Below are 24,730 nucleotides of genomic sequence, written 5' to 3' on the forward strand. Positions count from 1 at the left end.
AATTTTCATTTCACAAGTGCGCCATTCAAGGTGATTAAAAATAGATTTTAAATAATGGTTGTATGGATTGGGTTTGTAGTAACACATTTTTAGACTGATTCATTACTTTTTGGGAAAAAAATGAGTGATCTTTAGTTCTATAAATCTTGAATGAAAAAGAAAGTGCAGTAAAAGCAGTTATGATTAGCGTGGTAGTGGAGCACAGCACCGAAGGCTTTAGTAGCAGATTTATGGCTCCAGATGGAGAGAGTAGGCCTAGGTGATTGAATGAAGTCATGTCCTCCACACAGCCCTGATCTGAGCTTGAGAGCTGGCTATATTAATTAAAATTAAATGAAATGCAGCCTTCAGCCAGGGTCACCAAAGGATCCATTCATTTAAAGAATTACTTTGATCACAGGGAAAACGAGCATATATTACTGCTAATGGGGGATTTTTTGAATGGCCCATGTCAGCAGTATTAATTTGTTGACTGCAGTGTCGCTTTTCATGTGATTCAGTATTCCTTGTGCAATACACATTGGTACAATTTTTAGTCCCACAAATCAAAGCACTAGAGATGCCCAAGGGAAATTTGCACACTGTCATAGGTGTGACATTTAAAAAGTTCTCTCGTATTAAATTTGGTGTATCACACAGTTTACCTTCATTCAACTATTTGTGTTGAAACGTCATTTTAACAACTGATATACTATCCTGGTTCCGACTAAACAGAACCTCCATGGGACTGATCTTAGATTAGTGGTTCAAGGTGTCCTCTATAATATTGTGATGTTAATGGGAAAGGCACTCTAGCTGTTATTAATTGTTTTTGAAAGACTGGTCTTTCTTGTTTGGAAGTTTCAGCTGTGCATTACTGTAAATAACAGAGGACTGAGTCAACTCGCTGAAACTGCTTTCGAAACAGTTAATATAAGTATTTGGTAACTGTGTACTTTTTCTGTATAATTTCATCATGCAGATGCTTTTATTTCTGAGGTTCATCAGAGCCCCAAATTTTTCTGCTCTGCTATTTGTCATTTACTAAATGATGTTCATTGCAAGAATAGATGTCAGATGTCTTCATCTTTAGCCCTAATGAGGTCATGCACCATACAAATCTTCTGAGAAATCAGTCATTGTCTCGAAAATGCTGCATTCCACAAGCTTAAAGTAGAACTTAAGCGAGAGACATAAACTATATAATGATTACAAAACTATGTTATCTAACCCAAGGCACTTGCATTGTTTAAACTATTGGTTTTTGGAAATATTTCATTTTTAAATTTGTGATCTCTTTTTCTGCTCTTCTCAGGCTCAGCCTGTGGACTACAGATCACCTCTACTGGTCAGACATCCATTGAGAAAGCCAGCGGAGAGAGTGTGAAGCTGGACTGTCAATTTACTCTTGCTTCTGATGATTCTGGGCCTTTGGACATTGAGTGGAGCTTGCAGCCCTCCGACAACCAGAAAGAAGAGAAAGTGGTGAGTAGACAATGTGATTGTATTTTGTGTTATGTGTCTGCGTGACAGACTCTCTCCTTATGTGCTTTGGGAAAACATATTTGATGTCTCCACTATTCAGAAACCTTTGAGAGGTTAAGTTTCGATGTTGCCCCTTGTTCTCCATTGCTTCTTTTCCCATTGCAAGTTTTTGTTTTCAGCAAAGAAAATGCTTGCAGAACTAGTTTGACTGCCTCTGTTGTTTGAAGTAGAACAGTAACATTCCTCCTGCACAGTCATCAATAATCTCTTGTACATAATGTCCTTGCCTGAGTTTCAGACAACATGCAATTTGTCAATTAACACTACTCTGAAGTTTTATTACAAATAGAGCAACTGTGATTTAATGGATCATATGTGCATTGTGTGTTTTGCAGTGAAGTATAACACTTTGTTCATATAAACACAAGAATGACGTATTTCCTATTTTTTAAAAAGTGGTACCTATTGCAATAAATGCCACTCAACACGAACCTATCCACCTGTTAAGTGTGACGTCACGCGAAGCTGCTTCTAAGGTCTAAGCGCCATATCAAACTGTATAGGGAGGCTCATCAAATGTTAAAGCGATGTAATACTTTCAAAAATCATATATATATATATATATATATATATATATATATATATATATATATATATATATATATATATATATATATATTTTTTTTTTTTATAAATTGTTAAAATATTGGCGTGTCGTAGGGTTGTCACGAAACTGGAATTCGATACCAATTGGTACAGAAATTTTAAAAACATCCATTTCCTGTGAACATTTAAGCGATGTGTAGCACGTTCTTAAACGGCGTTAATTTTCGATTGTGTTCATGTGCCCAACAGAAATGACTGTGATTGGCCGTGAAGACCATCAGTACACCAAACTCGTCACTGTTTACTGTGTGCAACCACAGATATAGGGACACTGGAGCGTTTTAAAGCTGCGATTCATCAGCAGATTTTTAGTATGTCAGCTTATAAACAAACCAGCTGATCGATGTGACTTTAAAACAGTCTAATGTCCTCATATCTGTGGTTACATGCACTAAATAGCGGTGAGTTCAGTGAACTGATGACCTTCATGGCAAATTACAGTCATTTCCCTTGAGCACATGAGCACAATGGCAAATCAGCACTTTTTAAAAGCATGCTCCACATCGCTTAAATGTTCGCGGGACATGGACATTTTTAAAATTTCAGTACCGATTGGTATCAAATTCCAGTATTGTGACAACCCTACGATGACGGTCCAGAGACTGTTGTGCACACCATGATTTTATATAAAATTAATTTTATTGTGTGATATGACTAAAAAGTGGTCATAAACGAATATTTTCTCAATTCAAATAAGCAGCGGCTTGGACCCGGAATTTCATACGTCACCGATATGTCACGACTTAACAAGCGAATTAATGCTTTTGAAAGTTTCATGTTATTAAAATAAAGCCTAATTATGATTCGTTTCAACTTAGTGGTATGATTTGTGACAGTACAGTACAGAACGCATTTAATTCTTTTTCCACTGTTATAAATGCCAAAATAGCGAACCATACCACTTTTAGGACACTTTCGTAAAGGTACCTTCCACAACACTATGGTACCTAAAGTATGAATCTAGACTTGCTACAGAATGCTGATATTCTACAGAGAATATACTGTATAATGACCCTAATAAAATGAAACCTGCATGATTAAACAACATTATTTCGAGAGCATCCCACTCAGGATCCACTTAAAAGTCAATATGGAGGCATTTCATTGGGATGATTTTTGAAAGCTGACCTTTCGCTATACATTTTCCCGCTTTGATCTGCACAGAGCAGGTGTTGGTTTGCGAGCAGCACATCTGTCAGTGAGGGTAACAGCACGCCACATTGTTTTATGAACGCATCCTGTTGTTTTAGTGCTCTATAAAGTTGTTCCCTGGATGAATATGTGTGCGCCTCCACATAAAGGCTCTTTTGATTTTACTCGTGTTGGATGTGCATTTGAGTTTTATTGGTTTTGGCAGCTCTTAGTTGATGTTATGTATTGATGTTTTTTGTGGGTGTCTAAGTGCTTATACATTCACTCCACTATAAACTGTAGTCTGCAGAGGCTCTGTTCATTTTCCTTGCATCCAGACAACAGCTATTTCTGTAAACTAGACCACAATTAAACCACCCCTCACTTCCTCATAAAAGGCTGATTTTGCCCTAACATTGGGCTTGCAGGTAAAGTAAGCAGCCATATATATGTGTGCTTGTCTACTGCAGCCCCTTCATGCAGAGATTACCTCATACTCTTTCTCTCTAGAGATTATGCATTTAGCTGGGGACAGAATTGGGTCAGAAGCCCTCGATGGTCGATCTCTCTTTGGTATCCTTGCACCTTTCTGCCTATCGCTCTCTCTCTTTCTCTCTCCCACCCGTACTTTTGCTCTACTCCATCTTTTTTTTTCCTTCTCAAAGCTCCTTCATTTCTTCTGTCGTTCTACACCTAATTTTTCATTCTATTTTTATCGTTCTCCCTCACATTTCTGTTCCCCTCAATTGCTCAGTTTGCTGTTTGCCGGTTCGTCCTCATGGGCATAGACCTGATCTCTTCCCCCTCTGTTCTGCCAGGCTTTGCCCCAGGACTTGAGATTTGTCTTTGACCCACTTCATTGTTTTTAATGGTTTATAAGAAGCTGAAGGTTGGACGCTAGATACTTTCATCTTCTTTTTGTATTTTTGGAGAAAGTGCTAATAGTTTTTGTGGCCCACTTTTTCTATCTGGTGGGTTTTTATGGAGTTCTGCTTGTGCTTGGGCAACTAGTATTTCAGTATGTGAACAGAAATTATTTGAAAAAGTGATACTAAAATGGCAAGTATCGCCTGTTTATGGTTGAATTATTAAGCTTGTATGTAAGATTTTATATATATTTCAGTCTTTTTAAAATGTGAAATGCCATTGCATAGCATTGAAATAGACTTTGAAATGACACTAATTTCTACCAGGGTATAAAAAAATTAATTAACAGAGCTCGAAATTAAATTTTTTACTTGGTAGCACCGTTGCTCACAACTTCAAATATTTAGGAGCACCAAAAAAATTTTAGGAGCACCAGAAAAAATTTAGGAGCACCCACCAAAAATGAATGAGCACCGCTGCAAATTGTTTTTTAAGGGATTTATTGTATTTTAAAACAACATTAACAGGACTGACAAAAACTAGAAACAACTATCTAACTAATGCTGCGAGGACATTGATATTTGTGTGCAATAATTCCAAAATGAATGTCTAATAATTAGGCCATAGAATATTAATGATGATAAAAAATGACAATAATAGTAACAATGAATTCCATTTCTCATTATGATACTGCCTTGAATGTGCATGAATGTAGGTTATCTGCTATAAAAAGTCTGTTACTTTATGAAAAATAATTGTATAGTTTGCATCAAACAAAAATGAAGCATTGCAGTAAGAAATATTTATTTTGTGCTGCTGTTTTTATATGCATGTCAATTTAATAAATAATATTTCTGCTACAAAACAAACAAAAGATTATAATAAATCATTCAATTCAATGATGAAAGCTGCAAAGCAGTCATCAGTAAATAAATAAAAAAATAATATACACCTCAAGAAGGAATAGACAAGAGAAAGTAAGTAAAGTCTCACTTCTATCACTCTTTAAAAGTTTTGGTTTCAGTTTGTGTCTCGCTTGTGAAAGTAAGTTTTCAATCCTTCTAATCTAGTCTTGTATATGATTGGTTAAATATGATGCTGAATTTGAAGCAATGATTGCAATAACAGTGAATGCAACGCATGGAGATTCGGGCACCTTCTCCAAGAAGCGTGTACTCAATTGATCTCAGCTGGCGGATCATTATTCACCACGCGACGTGTCATGATCGCTTTCATCTGCGCCTCAACTTTAGGTGGGTTTTGCAAACCTGTGTGCTTTAAGTTTTCACTCTTCAGCCGTTTGCATTTCCCGTGGTTATAAAAGCTCCTTCCCTGTCATCTGACAGCGGAATACCGTGAGTGAATGACAGCTAATATGAACCAATATAGCGGCAGGGAAGAGCGATTCAGCACGTTTTTACAAAAAATCAAAACAGGTCGCACTACAACCATTATCTGCAGTCGCACTAATGCTCCCAGATATATTATGAGGTCGCATAGATAAATTTTCGGGCGCATATGCGACCAAAATGGTCGCAATTTCGAGCCCTGATTAATATAGTTGACAGGTGACCATCAAAAAGTTTTGGTTGGTGTTTTGAATGTTCTGACTACACTACCTGACAAAAGACTTGTCACCTATCCAATTTTTTGGAATAACAAATAATAACACAGAAATAAAGGTACGAGAGCTGTCACTGGGGTGGTACCTTTTCAAAAGGTACACATTTTTACTTGTAGGGTCCATATTGGTACCTCAAGTATTAGTACCTAAACATTTTAAGAGTAACACTTTTGTACATTTTAGGTAATAATATGTACCCTTGAGGTATTAATTTAGGCATTAATTACAAATTCGTACCTTCTGAAAAGGTACCACCCCAATGACACCTCCTGTACCTATATTTCTGTGAGTGGATGGTATCAGAAGTGGCTTTAATGAAAGGCCTCTAGATTACACTTATTTTTTTACAAAATAAAAAATGATCATGTCTTGATTTTTAATTATTTAATTAGGACAGTGTGGTCTGACTTAGACAAAAGTCTTGTCACTTAACAGAAATAATGTACAGTATAGAATATAAAGTCATGGTGCTGTGGAAAAATAATTAATATTGTGGATGACTCCCATGAGCTTGGAGGACTGCATCCATACATCTCTGCAATGACTCAAATAACCTATTAATAAAGTCATCTGGAATGGCAAAGAAAGCGTTCTTGCAGGACTCCTAGAGTTTATCAAGATTCTTTGGATTCCTTTAGAACCTCATCACTTTTATCATTAATGGTATTACTTTTACTTTTGTTATCATTTATAATTATTATTACTGTTTTGACTTGTCCTCCTGTTATCTCCTCATTATCATAATTATTTATACCAATGTCGTTATTAAGGTTATTGTAGTTGTTGTAGTAGAAGTAGTAGTAGTCATTGTAGTAGTATCGATTGTAGTTTTGATTATTGAAGTAGTAGTTGTAGTGGTTCATGTAGTAGTTGATGTTGTTGGTATAGTGGTATCAGAAGTGGTAAAGGTGTAGTAGTAGTAGTAGTAGTAGTCATTGTTGGTGTAGTAGTATCAGTAGTAGATGTTATAGATGTTGTAGAAGCAGTGATTGCTGTAGTAATATCAGTAGTAGTAGTGGTAGTAGATGTTGTTGTTGTTGTTGTATTAGCTGTGGCAGACGCTGTAGTAGTATCAGTAGTATTAGTAGACATTGTAGTAGTAGTAGTCATGGTTGTAGCTGTAGTAGCAGCAGTATTAGTTTTAATATTAGTAACTTTCTGAAGTAGTAGTTGGTGTAGCACTTGTGATTTATTGTTGTTTTTAGTTAATATTACTATTGTCCTTTCTTTCTTTTTACTGTCATTATTACTTGCATCGTTGTTACTTCTTACCACTGACTGGTTTCTTTCTATCTGTTTTATTCATATCTGTGATAATTGCTTCATTTATTGACCGTTATTGTCCTTTATGTATGTACTCTAACCTGTCCATCAAGTGACCTTTATACACACGCACGCACACGCACCCACCAGTACCTGACTATTGTTGTTGTTTTTGTTTTGTTTTTTGTTGTTTTTGGTTGATGTTTCTTTGTATTGGTATGATCCCAATTTATGTACCTTATTGCATATTCTAAAAAAAAAAAAAAAGATTCTTTGGATTCATCTTCAATGCCTCCTCCATCTTACCCCAGACATGCTCAAAAATGTATATGTCTGGTGACTGGGATGGCTAATTCTGGAGCACCTTGCTCTTCTTTCAGGAACTTTGATGTGGAGGCTGAAGTATGACAATGAGTGCTATCTTGCTGAAGAATTTGACCTCTTCTCTGGTTTGTAATGTAATGGGCAGCACAAATGTCTTTATACTCAGGCTGTTGATGTTGCCATCTACTCTGCAGATCTCTCATGCTGCAGTCACAACAGAAGCGCCAAGCGCAAGTGTTTTGCATGTAAAGTCGATTGACGCTCTTAACTCACATCTTACCTTTAAAAATCTGAACTTCAGTGGACATTGCGACACATTAACTAATCAGGAGCTTGCTCTTGTGGGGGCGTGATTATGACGTAGCGCCTGTTGTTGTGTCCCGGGGGAAAATTCTCCTGCCGACACTGACAATTGTGCATCAAACTGGGCTCGGCTTAGTCAGAAGCACAGCTGAAAGCTTCCATCATCCAGGTTAAGTTTCTGAAAGAGTTTGAGCTCACAGAGCTGGGTACACTTCTGAAAGGATCTAGTGGAGTCAGACATTGCTCCAAACGTATCGACGTATTTTTTTCAGCCTTTATAAAGCACATAAACACAACTATTCTCTCAATAAAATCCATGTTAGCCATTTAGCAATGAAGCTGAGTCACCAGGCAGACTGAAGCTCTGCGCATCACGCGAATTGAAGCAAGTAAACTCAAAACAGGGCTTGAAATTATTTTTTTTACTTGGTAGTACCAGTGCTCCCAACTTCAAACATTTAGGAGCACCAAAAATTTTTTTTGAAGCACCGGAAGAAATTTAGAAATACCCACCAAAAATGAATGAGCACAATTGCAAATTGTGTTTTAAGAGATGTATTATTGTATTTGAAACAACATAAATTAGGACTAACAATAAACAGAAACAATCTAACTAATCCTGAGATGAGTTTTGATATTTGTGCAATAATCCCAAAATGTATGTCTAATAATTTTTAAATATTAATGATGACGAAAATGTCAATAACACTTACAATGAACTACATTTCTCATTATCATGCTGCCTTGAATGTGCCTGAATGCGAGTTATCTGCTGTAAAGTCTGTTACTCTATGAAAAATAAATTTTTAATGTTTACATCAAACAAAAATGAAACATTGCAGTATTAAATTTGTCAATTTAATAAATAATATTTCTGCTACAAAACAAATGAAAGCTTATAATAGATGATTTAATTTAAGGCTGAAATCTGCAAAACAGTTTTTTTAGTTAGTAACTAAATAGAAAAATAACATACTGCAGCTCAGGAAAGAATGGACCAAAGAAAGTAAGCAAAGTCTCACTCATTCTGCCACTCTTTAAAAGTTTTGGTTTCGGTTTGTGTAATTTTAAATGCTCAGTCTCGTTACAAGCTAATTTACATTTTTCTGTGTTTGTGAATAAGGCAGGCAGGTCAGCTGAACCAATATACGAGCAGGCCGAGCAGAATTCTCGCCATGACCACAATCGCAATACCACTCTGTTATGAGCCGCAGACTCAGTTTAAACTAAGTAAAGGCAAGCTTCTTTGGCAATGGTGTGTACAGTGTTAGATATTACATTTAGTGGACATTTGCTCTCAACACGCAGTGAATGCAACGCATCGAGATTCAGGCACATTTTCCGAAAACACTCAATTAATCTCGGCTGGCGGATCAACTTTCACCACATGTCATGATCGCTCTCATTACTGCCATTATTTGTAACTTTAGGTGAAGTTTGCAAATCTGTGTGCTTTTCACTCTTCAGCCGTTTGCATTTCTCACGGTCACAAAAGCTCACTGTCATCTGACAGCGGAAAGCCTTGAGTGATTGACAGATAATATTAACCAATATAGCAGCAGGGAAGACTGATTTAGCACGTTTTTAGATAAAAATCAAAACAGGTCACACTACAACCATTATATGCAGTCGCACACATGCTCCCAAATATATTATGAGGTCGCATAGATTAAATTTCGGGCGCATATTCGACCAAAATGTTAAGGTGTCTATTTACATGAAAATGGCATGATTTATCCATGCTTGCCACGCCTCGTGTGAACACAGCATTACATGCAAAAAATCTTCTGCCACTTTTCCAAATGATAAACTAGAAGTCAAGATACTATTTTTTTGCTCTTTCAACTGGGATCGACGACAACACTTTTGTTAGGTAGTGTACTCAGGCAAGTGCCATTATTATAATGTAGCTCTCCATCATGCAATCCAATAAAACATGACAAAGTACTTCATAGTATAAATGAAGCCAGTGTTGTAGAGTGTGGGAGATTTGAATATTTAAAAAAATACTTTCATATGCAAATGTCATAAACTTAGCTTTGTCCATTTTTTTCACAAGCTAGACTGTCAATTACAACACTGTATTCAGCTTAATAGAAATCCAAAGCTGTTTCTACAGGGGTGCCCTAGTGGGTAATAAGTTTCATTGTGCACTTTAGAGCACTTCATTGATTTTAACAAAACTGTGTGAGATTGCAATGAACTACAATGAAGGACAGGTTTTCTATGATTGTAAGAAATGCTTTTAAATTGCTTTTATACAGAAATTATAAATTTTAAATTTATCAAAACTGACAAAGGCATTAACAAAAAAAGTTTGCTTCCAAAAAATGCTTTCTGATTTGTAGTAGATGCGTTCTGTTAATCCTTTCCTCTGTTCTGTATCAAACTGAATGACCCTTTTATTCAGTGATTGGACTTCTGAATGAGTCAAATAAAATTCAGGTCTTGGTTTATCTGAGAGACATCCTTTTTTCATCCTGTGCTTTTGATCTAAGATAAAAGAAGAGGGTTTTGACATGGTATATAAACACACAAGGCCACCTTTTGAGGGTGTTTTTTCCCCTGTATTCAGCAACAGTTCCTTTTTTTTTAAACACAAGAAGTAAAAACAATGAATCAACCTTGAATGCAGAACCCAATTTCCAATGATGGTATTCATTGTGAAGGTCTTTGGAACTCAGTGAAGCGTGAATGATTTTCTTGTTTTGCGGGACGCCTTTAACAAGTTTGACGAATTCCATACAAAAATGTACCGGTCATTAGCATTAGGGAAGAATGGATGGGAATTGGGGGCAACACTCACTGTACATGCACTGTGGCTCCATAATCTCTTGCGTGGCACCTGCAGTTGCACAATAGTCCTGCTGTGATTGAGCCTGAGAGTGACAATGCGAGATACAAAACAAAAGGGACATTTAGAAAATGGAAGTAAACAGACATTTTATCAAGCCATTTTTACAAGGAAAACGAAAAAAGATTGTTTTAGGGCTGCACAATATGTTGTATCAGCAGCGATATCGCAATGTGTGCATTCACAGTAGTCACATCGCAGCAGCTGCAATGTAAAGTTGGGATTATTATAGTTGACCATCAATGAAGAATGAACAGTGTTATTTTACATTACATTTGAGTGTTCAATAATAGGCCCAGGACAAAATATAGATGCTGATTTAGTGATAATTCCACCCGCGGTACACTATGGTGACCGTACATGAGGTGGCACTCGGATCGAACACATATCAATGTTGCAATTCTACAAATGAAATGTGCTGGTAATAAAATACATCTTATACATTTTTAATGCATTTTTCCCCCTTCATTTACAAATATCTTGATATATTGTAGATGGTTTTCTTGTGATTTATTGCTAATATTGTGATTCATCATAAACGGGGGCAAAATACAATGATGATATTTAGGGCTGCACAATTTTTCGTTTTAACATTTTACCCTAAATTGCTTTACATTCCATCACCAGTTGCATTTTCAGGTCTGTATGAACATGTTTTATTAATTTTGTATCTTAAATCAACATCAGTTGCCATTTTAATATTTTGAGTAATGTGAATACTACCGAATTTGAAATACACTACTGTTCAGAACCTACCCTTTTTTTAAAAGTGTTATTTGCTTATTTAATAAAAACAAAGTTACCTTGTGAACTATTCACTATTGTGAACACATTGTGAACTATTCCATTTCCAAAATAAATGCAGTTTTGTGTTGCTTAATGTTTTTATGGAAATGTGATGCATTTCATTTTTAGGATTCTTTAATGAACCAAAAAAAGTATTTTAAATGACTTTATTTATGATAAATTCATTGCATCCTGATTGGTTAAAGTAACTCATGCAAATATTTTCACTGTACACTGTAGTGAGTTTAACAATTCTTTCATGTTGTTCCAACATAAATCGATTAAGTTATCCTAATAGTTATTACACATTTAAGTGAATTCAACATAAACAAAGTTGTCTCCCAAAAAACTTGTTAAATTGTGTTTTATATTTATTTAAAAAACAAGCACCAAAAACCTTTTTGAGTGTAGGTATTTCTTAGTAATGAAAAAAATGGATGCTACGTAATGTGGGTTAATAGTAATTGGTAAATTAGTAATTTAACAAAACAACTATCTAAATGAACAGAATTATAATTACAGAGGAAGCAGCATGCCATTAAACTATAAATACAAATCGCAAAGATAAATAAATCTTCTTTGGTTCAGGAATGTGCATTGAGGATAATTAAATGGGTCTTATGGTACTTCCAGTACTATATCATTCTGTATTGATCTGCGTCTGTGTTGTAAAGGCTGTAGTAGTCGTGCTTGAATTAGTTCCCAGTAGCAGACAGTGTTGTTCAAAGCCGTGACTGTGGTTGTGCAGTGAGCGTAAACACTGATACAGACAGGCAGGTCAACAGAAACTGCCCGGGTTATAAAGCAGACTGATCTCCAGCGCAGGTGACTCAGTGCTGCTTTGCATTACAAACAAGCTTGATGTGGCCCTAGAGGAAGTGCACCAACCTGCAGGTATACACGCATAGCCTCAAGTGTAAACAAGACGCACAAGTAAACATATGCACACTTCCATTTTAACAAGTCACATTGTGTCCTTGAAGACTCTCCTCATAAAAAGCAGTGACCCTTTATGACCTTTTCTTTGTAGTTAACTAAAAGTAGCAACAGTTTTTTTGCGGTTTTCTGTAATTTATACATTGAGTGTAAAAGAATATTGAGAAAGGAAAAAAATGTTAATAGCGTTTATTTTTAAATGATTTTTGTTTATTTTATAAACTGACATTTGTAAAGGTTCAATCATACTGTAAAGTAAGTATAAATAATGTTATAAATAAAATTATAAAAAAATATTTAAGTAAAAGTGAATTGTCCTTAAAATAAAGGCTGACTACTCTTTGCAGTCAAAAAGTGTTCATTTAAAGATGCGTCATTTATAGAATTTTTGTCATTTCATTTGAGTTTGTGTTTTGTACTGTGTCAAACAAAATCCTACTAAAAGCTCATATTATGAGATTAAAGGTGCAGTAGGTGATTTTCAACCAGCACAACAAAAAATCTTTCTGAAGACAGTCTCTTCACAGTCTAATAGTAATGATTAAAGTAAATGATTTAAATGTATTTATATGTATTTTTATAATCCGGGTAAGTCATACACTGTAAAAAATTTTAAGCCAGTTCAACAAAAAAAATCTTAGTACTAATTTCCTTCTGTTTTTTCTTGTTTACTCAACTTTTGAAAACATCAGCTACACTGACTGAAAATAATTTGTCAGTGAAACAAAAAATGTCTAGTTGAGTCAACTTAACATTAGTAGTTTTCTGGAAACCTGCACCTGCAGCACAACAAATATTTTTAAGTTGTGCAAACTGAACATTTCTTGTCTGCAGGACTGAAATGACAGAAGTTGAGTGAACAAGAAAATACAAAAGGAAATTAGTACTAAGAAATTATATGTTACCAGAGCAAAAGTTGTGTTAACTGAACATTTCTTGTCTGGATGGCCTGAAATGACAGAAGTTGAGTGAACAAGAAAATACAAAAGGAAATTAGTACTAAGAAATTATATGTTACCAGAGCAAAAGTTGTGTTAACTGAACATTTCTTGTCTGGATGGCCAAAAATGACAGAAGTTGAGAGAACAAGAAAATACAAAAGGAAATTAGTACTAAGAAATTATATGTTATCCGAGCAAACACAGATGGCTCTGTTTTTTTAAGTTGTGCTGACTGAACATTTCTTGTCTGAATGGTCTGAAACTACAGAAGTTAAATGAACCAAAAAAAATACAATTGGAAATTAGTACTAATAAATAAAATGTTATCGGAGTAAACACACATGGCAAAAAAAGACATACATTTTACCAAAACATTCATTTTCTTGCGGTTCTTCACTAAAGTATAAAAACGAGGTAGTGTATCTGTAAAAAAAAAAAAAAAAAAAAAAAAAAACAAACACTAAGTCAAATTAATCACATGAAAAGGAAACACAATTATATTAAATATATAACAATTACAGCACATCTCTGAGACTACCTAACACTATCAATTTTAATAACCTTAGAATATTCCATAAATTATTCACAACACCCTGCTGAAAAAACAGCGTATGCTGGTAAGGTATATGCTTTGATGCTGGTCTCAATGCTGGTTTTGCTTGTCTCAATGCTGGTCTTGCTGGTTTCAGTGCTGGTTTTGCTGGTCTAAGTGCTGCTCCTGACCAGCATTGAGACCAGCAAGACCAACATTGAAACCAGCATTAGGACCAGCATTGAGACCAGCAAAACCAACATTAAGACCAGCAAAACCAGCATTAAAACAAGCAAGACCAGCATACCAGCATCAAAACATATACCTTCCCAGCATATGCTTGTTTTGTTTTTTTTCAGCAGGGCAATTAGAGCAATCAATCTGAATTACTAGTTGCCTTGAGATATAAATCTTAGTATTTGTTGTAATTCATTTCAAAATCTATACTTGCATAATTACATGTTTTGTGCTGGTACCTTGGCTGGTCATGGATAAATATGATATTAAAACTGCCAGTAAAGGATCTTACTTTAGTAATAAGTGTTCCACTGTATACACCTTCAGTTCAAAATGAACGATTTATTACTATTATTTTGGTTTTGATTTGATTTTGTTTGCTTAATATAATAATAAGCAGTTGGAATATACGCGCTGTCACTTTAAGAGCCACCCTAGATAGTAAAATACACTTGGGCCAGTTCCAGCTAGATTCGCTGCCGCATCCGAGCCAGAATCGGCCCGCGAGTAATGTGCGCTGCTGCCCGGAGCTGGCGCAACTCAATATACCTTGATATAAAACCTTTTGGTATTATATTGGTACTTGATACATGGTATTACAACCATTTGCATTTATATACCAGCAAACGCAGGCTATAATGTAAAGGCAAAGTGTAGGCACTGCGTTCAACCTTTGAATAAAATGCAAACAGCATACATTTCCAATAACAAAAATTATCAAACAAAGGACAAAATAAATAATAAACATTTATTGATTGCAATAAACAAATAATACTAAACTTGAATAAAATATTTTGTAGTGCACAAGTAATAATAAAACTACACAATAAAGACACACAGGAAGATTTAAAGACAAAATCTGAAATTGCACACATACACAGAAGTTTTTAAAACAACCCTGTTTTCCCAATAGACTTGAATTAAAAAATTGTACAAGACACATCTTAAAACAGCTTAATTTTATATAAACCTGAATATAGAAACCAATTTAAGATATAGCAAGAAACATCTTACAAATACCCATGACAATATGTAAAATATACAAGTCAAAAATGTAAAAAGAACTGCAGAATTCTTAAGAAACATTTTTAATAAATGTAATAAATAAAACATAATAATACATTTAAATGAGTGAGATGATTATATATATATATATATATATATATATATATATATATATATATATATATATATATATATATAATTTGACTTGTATATCTTTATATGTCTTGCGCAATTTGTTATTAATATTTTTATTATATTATGTTAATTAAAAATGTATTAAGATGCTTTTTCAGAATTTAGCATATTTAGCATATGTAAGAAACATCTTACAAATACCCATGACAATATGTAAAATATACAAGTCAAAATTGTAAAAAGAAATGCAGAATTCTTAAGAAACATTTTTAATAAATAAAACATAATAATACATTTAAATGAGTTAGATGATTATATATATATATATATATATATATATATATATATATATATATATATATATATATATATATATATATATATATATATATATATATCAAATTGGACTTGTATATCTTTATATGTCTTGTGCAATTTTTTATTAATATTTTTATTATATTATGTTAATTAAAAATGTATTAAGATGCTTTTTCAGAATTTAGCATATTGTCATTTTATATATATATATATATATATATATATATATATATATATATATATATATATATATATATATATATATATATATATATATATATATATATATATATAAATTGCAAATAAAAGAAACAAATTACCCAAGTATCAGGGAACATCTTAATACACTTAAAATGTTGTTTAAAAAATAAATTATTGATGTAGACATTTGACACATTAGCTTTCTCTTCTTCCCTCCTTCCTCCAGCCCTGTCAGGAGCACGTTGTAGCCACCTTGTAATGCATTTTTCCACTTCTTTATCAGTGATGTGGTATGGACATTTCTCCTCACTACATCTGTGATTAAAAGATAAACAAACAATTAGTAGTGAAAAAGTACAAATGAAAAAAGAAAGATGCTTGCTCTCATATAAGTACAACCTAAATGGGACTATATATAGATGTTTTGTTCCTTTGATTAATGATTCAAAGAAATACACAGATGGAACAGCCCCTAATTGTACTGAAATGTATATTTAAAACCAACTTACTGACTAGACAGTCCTAAGGGAGAGTGCATGAAAGGCCACATTTTGGTTTGCCCTGCTCCAGTTAATTTGTTCAGCCAAAAAGTGAGCCAAAAGCTTTCCCGGGACACACCAAACTGCTTAGTGGAAAACACCAATGATTCCAAAGTAGGCTACCTACGAAGCAAAAAAACACATAAATAAATAAACATAAAACACTTAGAAATAAGCAAGAAACTTACCAGTTTCTTCATTTGTTCGGGTTGCTCGTTTAGTTGATTTGATTTTTCCAAATCAAATTGGACAAAGAAAGGTCAAATGTGTTTACATCTGGAATTTCATCACGTCTGTTTTGGTTTTGCTGATTTGTGAGAATCAGGCACAGTTGCTGCTTTATGACGTCACATGATTTTAAAACTTTTTTTCAGTCGTGCTAAAAAAGAAAAATAACAAATTAGTATAAATCAACCTGTTGTTTATTCTCATGCAACTTGTGTAAATACAACAGTGGGTTAGACACTGCTGATATTCTCTAGTTGATCTTTACTTTCTAGCTGCATTAAGCCATTACAAATTTAGTGATGTCTTGAATTCTTACAAAGACATGACGAGTTGCAATAAGTTGTCTTGATCTCCGACTCCACTTGAACAAGGACTGTAAATGTTCATAGGTGTACTGGAATGTACAGCATTTGTGCATCTTGATGGTGTTCTTAAGGATCCTGCCATAGTCATTGGTGGTGATGGTACTTGCGGTGCTGCATCAATTTCTGAAATCTTCATATCAGTTTTTTCTCCAGCCTCTTTGTTCCAAATAATTTTTCTTCATCACGTTCACTATAGTTGTGTCTTTAATGCCCCTTGATCAGATACATTTACAAAACAAAACATTATTTTAGTATAGTGCAGGGCACTAGATCAATGACAATGGCAGTGTAATAGATCAATGACATAATGTTGACAGTATGTGTTTAAAATAATTGCAAACAAACCTGTTCTTTCTTTAGGTGTATGACGGGCAATCACCGTCCTCATCTGTCTGCAAGCCAAGCTGAGTCGAGCTTCCTCATGTGTGTCTATAATAAAACATCACATTGTTGTTAACCTCCCCCCAAAAAGTTAAAATCCTGAAATACTATCAAAGTTAATTAATGGCTATAATATCTATGGTGTAAATAATCAGCACACAGGATTTATTCAGAGATTCATGCAGAGAGACAGCCTTATGAATCTTAGACATAGATTTGTAAGATGGCCAAGCACATGCATTTTTCTGTACCCATGAAGATTAACCTACCATTGTGTAAAATGTTTGATGATGATGATAGCCAATAACAATAAACCATTTCAGCTGTTTGTGAAGCAATTAGTAATGTAAAGTCTGAAAAGCTCAATCTATGTTGAAAATGTATCAGCAGTTTACAGCATGGACTTTAATCACCCAACTATAACATGCCTATTCACATGTTCATAAGAATGTGCTATTGGTCTCTGTGATGTGCTACAAAATGACCACACTAACCTTTGTTAAACAAGAACAGTAAGACTTAACCAAAAAAATATTCATTTATACCCATTCATTTAAATCAGAAAGTATAACTGTCAATAACCAAAAAATAAAACCCATCAAAATCTGCTTTAAGAAATTTAGTTTTACATGCGCAAACTACAACTTGAACATAAGATATAATTGATTCACATAGGCTAACACATATAAATTAAAGCACATACTAATATATTTCTCTTAATAATAGAATGATAATTTAAAGAGAACAGTAAACGATCACTGATGCACTGCATAAACAAGTTAAACAATAACTTAACAATAACCTAACACTGTGAAAATGTTTTAAGCATTAAATTCGCAAAGTATACAGTATACAAGCAGCAAAAACCTTACCTTTCTGACCGGAATCCACTGTTTTGAAACGCCAAACTTCTTTTTCTTCTTGTGATCATCATAGCGGTTGGCAACCAGCTTTTGGAACATTACCGCCACCGTCTGGATTGGAGTTTGGACCAAGAGTTGACTCACGCATGTGTTTCTTATGAAACCAAACTTCTGCTTAAAAAAAACAGTCTGCATGGAAGCGTGCTATCTCGAAAATAAGCGCATTTTACACTGTTTTCCCTTGATGATATATATAATCCATTTATAAATAATATTGTTTTGTTTTCATCTAAACATTGCGACCATCCACACTAAATGTTTTTATTATTTTGTTGCTGTTGTACCATATATATTTTCTCAAATTATCATTAAACGTGGAGCTAACAAATTACTAGATAAAATAAGAATTTAATCGGTTGTCATCAGTTACACAAGCCGAGTCCTTATACGAGCCGAGACAGACTCGGGCCAGATAATGTTAACAGGAATCTGGCCAGTGTTTACAGCTGCATCACAAACGCATTTGCGCGAGCGAGCTGCGGGCCACACTACGCCCGTATAACACTCGTTGATGCCGAGTCGGAGCCGGAGGCGCCGAAGGGCAGCCGAGCTCGGGCCGATTACTTCCTGCTACCCGGGGCATGGATATGATTTACGGCAACACAAATATTCATTCACTCTTATCACATAACAAAGAGAGATTATGTGAATAATCACTAAGCGCCGCATCTGCACACATTTTTGCGCGTATATGATGAACATTTAGGAGGACAAATTTAGATGAAGTGTCTTAAACAAAGAACTACAATCTTTGCACACTTACTATTAAGATTGCTCTTCCACGGCTTGCCTCTTTCCCCACCGAAGTACAATGCTTCCAGTTTCTCCCGCCTGAGACGTTGACGTTACGTAAGCGCAACCATCGTAATGAGGGCGTGGTTTAGCTCAAGACAGAATGATGCTATATCGTCCTTTGAGAAACATATTTTTAAGTGCGTGGTTTATTTTTAAATATTGGAATATCAAAGTATGCCTTTCTTTTTTTAAAGGGTAATGAATAAACACGAGATGATAATGTGCGTGCAAGCTTATTTCTGCAAATGTGCACCAAATAAAGTTAAATTGCAAATGAAAAGTTTCAAATAAAGTTACTATAAGTATTGTAGTGTTTTTTGTTGTTTTTAATAACAATGTGAAGAATAACGATATTTATTATTGTATTAATAATAATAATAATAATAATAATAGCATTTTCACTCAGCATTTACTTTTTAATACAAACCATGAAAGGTTCTATACTCATTCATTCATTTTCTTGTTTGCTTAGTCCCTTTATTAATCTGGGGTCGCCACCGCGGAATGAACCGCCAACTTATCCAGCAGGTTTTTACGCAGCGGATGCCCTTCCAGCCGCAACCCATCTCTGGGAAAAGGTTCTATACTGCCATTGATAATTTTTTTAGAATATTTAACATGTTTGAAACCTTTTCAATCAACAAAAGGTTATGCTACTTGTATATTCATTGCATTAAAAAAGTCAGAGATTGACTTAACACAAAAAAACAAGTTGGCAGATGCTTTTTTGAATGAACTAGCAAAGTGTTGCTCACAAAACTCATCTTTTTAACTTAATGAATAAAATCTTTGTTTAAGTTGATTGAATGTGTTAAATGTAGTTGTACAGACTTTTTTACAGATTTTTGCTGAACCAACAAAAAAAATCAAGCAATTTCAACATTTGTCAAGTTGGATTTTTTACAGTGTAAAACTAAAAAATATTCATCCAATTAAATAGAGTGGGACAGACATCTCTCATAAACCCGATAAGTAACTAAAACCATCAGTGAACAAATGCAGATTTGGGCTTTTGCACATCTCTGTTCACGCATATCCGCCATTAGCGATTGCATGCCTGCCGCGTGTGCACGTCTAGATGAGTGACACGTGCACGCGAGACTGTCAGTTGCGGCAAAATCAAATGCTGAATTGAAACTTTTTAAACTCCTGAATCAGTATTGGAGTTACTTTTGCACGCTGGAGGAAGTACGACACCACACCATGACTGAAGTATTTCTGTTAGAGAGGTAATGTTATGTTTTAAAGCTATATTAGTTACACAGAGCTGATGTAGAGTGTATTGTGTTATGAATGGGTACTATGCACAGACGTGTTGTTCAGCCACTGAATTCTCCCAGTGGAAGCTAGATGTAATTATTTTTAGTTTCATATGGGAGCTTTTACAGCATTGATGATGTAGATTTATATTCAGTTTAACAACAAAACATCAGCAAGTAGCACTATTCCGCCTAGCCTGCTTGCTGAGCTGTAGTTGCTTTTATATTGGGTCATTACTAAACAGTGACACGCTCCCGCTATTGTTTACCGCTACTCTGAATATTCAGTCTAAAATAGCATGTAAGTGTGGCTTAGTAATAAGTGAAATTCCTGCACGCCGCCCGGCCAACCACTACATACATTTATAACTGGCGAATGAACTGGGTTGTCTGCTATTGTGTCGTAGTGGGCACGCTCGTGATTTCAAGAGGCGTGGCTTTAAAACACAGTCCCTCCCTGTCATCCAAACCTAATATGCTATCCGATTAGCATTTTGGCAGATCACCTACTGCACCTTTAAATCTTTTGTTTAGGTTTATGGCTTTTATTTAATTATTTATTTATTTTTTCTAGATATTTTGCAGAAATTAATGATTTAAGTTGAGCCCAGTCTTAAATATAAGTTTACACCATTTAATATCATTTGTATTTTTAACAAACAACATTAGAAGAGTAAGTGTACTTAACGATTGAAAGAATGCAGCAAACATCACCAGAGAAATCCAGAGAAGTCTGTAATTCAGACCATTGGGTAAATATAAGGTTGGGTAAATATAAACATGCATGTATGTATTGTACACTGCATGATCATTTACACACTTTATAGGTGATAATGACAGTGGTGGAAAGAGTACTAAAAAAATCTAACTTAAGTAAAAGTCCCATTAATTGTCTAAAGATGTAGTGCAAGTAGAGTAAAAGCATCTGTTGTACTTATTACATAAGTACGAGTAAAAAGTATCCCTTTTAAAAGTATTGAAGAGTAGTGAGAATTACGCTGTAAAAAGCTGATGCATTTACATGTAATTTGTGGATGTGTCTAATTGTAACATTCTGTAGTGCATAAGCCGTTAGATTTAGGTTGTGATGTCAGGTGACCAAAATTCAATGTCTAGCCAGTGTCTAAGGACAATGTTATTTTAATATCCAATAACGACATCAAATTACTTATTTTTATAATTCTAAAAAGATATTTTATTTATTTTAGGTTGTGTTAGAAAGTAACCAGAATCCAACACCCAGCCAACATCTTAAACTAACATCAGATTTATGTCGAATACTGACATTTATTCATCAGGTATGACAACCATAATTCAACGTCTGATAGACGTCATAGTGGTAATGTCCACACTTCAAGCTGTAACATCATTAGATGTTAATATTTAGTTGTTTTTAGGTTGGGCGTTGGTCAACCTGATTTTCATTTCCAAACAATATACAACATCCCCACGACATTGGGTTACAACTTCAATCTGATGTCATATTGACTTTTGCTGGGTGTTTAAGGCTATTACGATCATCATACAGTAAACCTGCATCGTTTTTTTTTCATCAGCGACATCCATCTTCTGGGTCAATGCGTGTAAAAATTTTGGACATCCCTTTTACTTATATGTGCGATTTAATTGGACAGGAATCACAGGACTGTTCTTTTTTCTAATCCTCATGGACAGTAAATAATAGTGACTGCAAGTTGAAGTAGTGGAGTAACTGTAACTAGTACTGATAATACACTAAAAATTTACTCACGGGAAAGAAAGTATTTTTAAAGCTACTTGGTAAATTACAATTCCTGAGAAACGCTACTCAATTACAGTAGTTTGAGTTTTTGTAATTTGTTGCTTTACACCACTGGATGTTGAAGACCCTTTTGATCATACTTGGGTTTTAACAGTTGATAGATTGATCTCGCTAAAGTGATAAAGATAAAGACGTCATAATATAGATACTCTAAAGATGCATCAATTCATTCTTTGTTCAAGAATTTAGGACTTTTTTCTTTTGTTTTCTGTCTTGACTAAGCAGACTTTGCTTTGCCTTTTGCAGTTGCAGTGCGTTATAGGGCATGTATTCAGCTTCAGGCAGTTTTTCTTATCCCTTTTTTATTATATTTTAGTTATTACATTCAGACATGGAGTGTTACAGATGTTGTTGGATGTGTTCTTGAAGTCCTGAGTACAGACTCGTGTACAGACTGGAGTAGTCCTGCCTATACCGAGTGATAATTTAAACAAGATGCTCCTAGATTCTACAGAGGAGAAGTTCTGTTTTTCTCTTTCACATAATCCTAGCTCTCATCCCCCATGTGCTGAATATTGTTTGATGCATTCATAAGTGTATTTGAGCTCTTGCCCTGAGGGGCTTCTCAGGACGGCTATGCATGAAGCAGGACTGTGCAGGAAGTCACCACCTACCCATCCACGTGAAACTGAAGAGGAACTGTTGAATGGATCATGTGTTTCTGTATGGCTGACAAGAATCTGTTTGCATCTTTTTTTGTGTTTGTCCTATGTCCTTGTGCGTCTTTTAGCCAAAATTCCTGTCATTGCACTTTTTCTGATGAAGCTTTTAGAGACTTAAATAAATCTCTGAATACAGTCCCTCCCCTGTCGTCTAGAGTCATGCCTCCTTAAACATGAGCACAGCATAAGATCCCTCTCTCATGTGTTAAAAGCGACTAGTGCTTGTCCAAGAGTAAATATTTAGAGTTGCCTGGTAAACAATATAGGTAGAGACTAGGCGGAATAGCGGTGTTTACTTGTGTTTTGTTGTTAAACTAATTAAAATCTATATCATCAATGCTGTAAAAGGTCCCATATGAAACTGAAAATAGTCTTATCAATCTTTCATTGGAAGATTTTAGTGGCTGAACAACATAGTCATCCTTTCTCCAGCGTGCAATGGTAACTCCAATATTGATTCAGGTTTTTAAAAAGTTTTAATTCTGCAGGTTTTTACTGATCACGCGCGCGTGCTCTCTCTTCCTCTCTCGTGAATGCGCAGCACAAACATCGGTCAGTGGAGATGCATACAAACGGCTGTGCAGTTGTTCAAATCTGCATTTGCTGACAGACAGTTTTGTATACTTATCGGAATTATGAGAGATGTCGGCCCGACTCTTTTTAATTGGATGAACATTTTTTAGTTTAATTCCTACCCAAAACATAAAGAATATATATAAGCACATTTACATCATTTACTTTAATCATTACTATTAGACTGTGAAGAAACCTTCAACAGCACAACAACACATGCTTCTGAAGAATATCACCTACTGCACCTTTAATGAAGAATTATTCTATGCCTCTTTTAAAACGGATCTGCTGGTGCTTCTGCTTTGTTTTAGAAGGTGTTGATTTGGCCTAAAAAGAACACTTTGTTCAGGTTGTAACATTGAAAGGGCAAATATCTCACTTGTGCTGAAGGACATTTTGTGATAAGGGTGTACAGTGTTTTCCTTTCCCTAAATGACTTTCAGAAGCAGAAAAATGAGGTTTTAGTCTAGATCTGAAGTTTAACTTGGTCTTTCAATGACACACATGCACAGTTTATTAAAATGTTGATCAGTATACCTGTACATTTAGTTTAATTTACTAACACCTGATTCTCATTTTTTATTGTTTTTTTTTTCCTACTCGCAGGTGATCGTGTATTCTGGTGACCGGGCCTTTGAACACTACTATGATCCTCTTAAAGGGAGAGTTCACTTCAACTCGCCTGATCCTAAAAATGGTGATGCCTCCATGAACATCATGGGCCTGAAAGCCACAGACACTGGGACTTATCAGTGCAAGATCAAGAAAGTTCCTGGTATTGCTAGCAGGAAGTACCTGCTAACCGTTATGGGTGAGTTAAAAAATAAAAGACACTTTTTGAATCGATACTTTTTTTTGACAGCCAATCTCTAACCCTGTTTAGAAAAAATGCTTGACCTATTGTTTTTCTTGAAAAACACTCTTCATCCTCATGTTTTTTTTTTCTTTTGAAAGTTGAGCTATAAAACAAGGGAAAGTCCTGTGTGACTGTGTATTGATCTGCACCGTAAATGCACAAAGTTTGATTTCATGGGTCCTCTGATGAGCCTTGTTTCAGGGTCTGCATTGATCGCTGTCAACAGTGAGTGTGACATCAGTGCTATTTCGTGTGTGTGAAAAATCACCTGTTTCTTGTTGTTGACTACTGCCGACAGAGAAACGCCCTAGGCTAACACACTGTCACCAAACAAGGCCATCAGAAACAATATGACAACAGTGGCGTCACTTCCCGAAACTCAGTAACCACATGACCAAGCTGTGTATTTGCATTCATGCAAACCAAAAATGCCAGTAGCTGTAAAATAGAGGAAACAGGAAGATATTTTTAATAGTTAAATCCCTGAAAGGACCAATCTCCTTGTGAATATGTACAATTCTATTTCCCCAACAAGCTTTAGGGTCAGTAACTATTTGAATATTTTATAATTGTTTCAGTCTAAATTAATTACATAATTTCCATCCTGAATTAATCAAATGTATTGAATAATCAGCATTCAGGTGGCACAAGACTAGAATTATATTTCAGCTCTGATATGTTTTCATAATATAAGATATAAGCATTTAAACGATGGCTGTATTTAGCTTCAAGACAGATTTATTGTTCATGTTTGTGCTATA

The 24,730-nt window shown here is 34.9% G+C and overlaps 1 protein-coding gene and 2 long non-coding RNA genes across 3 annotated transcripts in view; 2 read left to right on the plus strand and 1 right to left on the minus strand.

The window, feature by feature from the left end:
* cxadr (CXADR Ig-like cell adhesion molecule) overlaps positions 1 to 24,730 on the plus strand; it is a 68,915-nt gene that overhangs the window by 32,095 nt on the left and 12,090 nt on the right. The window contains 2 exon segments of the mRNA NM_152948.3: positions 1,295 to 1,464; positions 23,720 to 23,924. Coding sequence (NP_694480.1) covers positions 1,295 to 1,464; positions 23,720 to 23,924 — 375 coding nt within the window.
* On the plus strand, positions 3,062 to 7,267 carry LOC147842100 (uncharacterized). Its single transcript, XR_015501296.1, has 3 exons — positions 3,062 to 4,478; positions 5,690 to 5,821; positions 6,001 to 7,267. It is a non-coding gene; the product is annotated as an uncharacterized LOC147842100 (long non-coding RNA).
* LOC147842101 (uncharacterized) lies at positions 14,663 to 18,842 on the minus strand. The gene is made up of 7 exons (XR_015501261.1): positions 18,787 to 18,842; positions 17,973 to 18,074; positions 17,065 to 17,148; positions 16,671 to 16,932; positions 16,315 to 16,505; positions 16,097 to 16,249; positions 14,663 to 15,902 (listed from the first exon to the last, which is right to left on the minus strand). It is a non-coding gene; the product is annotated as an uncharacterized LOC147842101 (long non-coding RNA).

The sequence above is a fragment of the Danio rerio genome, chromosome 10 (assembly GCF_052040795.2).
Source record: "Danio rerio strain M-AB ecotype USA chromosome 10, GRCz13ab, whole genome shotgun sequence".
Taxonomy (NCBI): domain Eukaryota; kingdom Metazoa; phylum Chordata; class Actinopteri; order Cypriniformes; family Danionidae; genus Danio; species Danio rerio.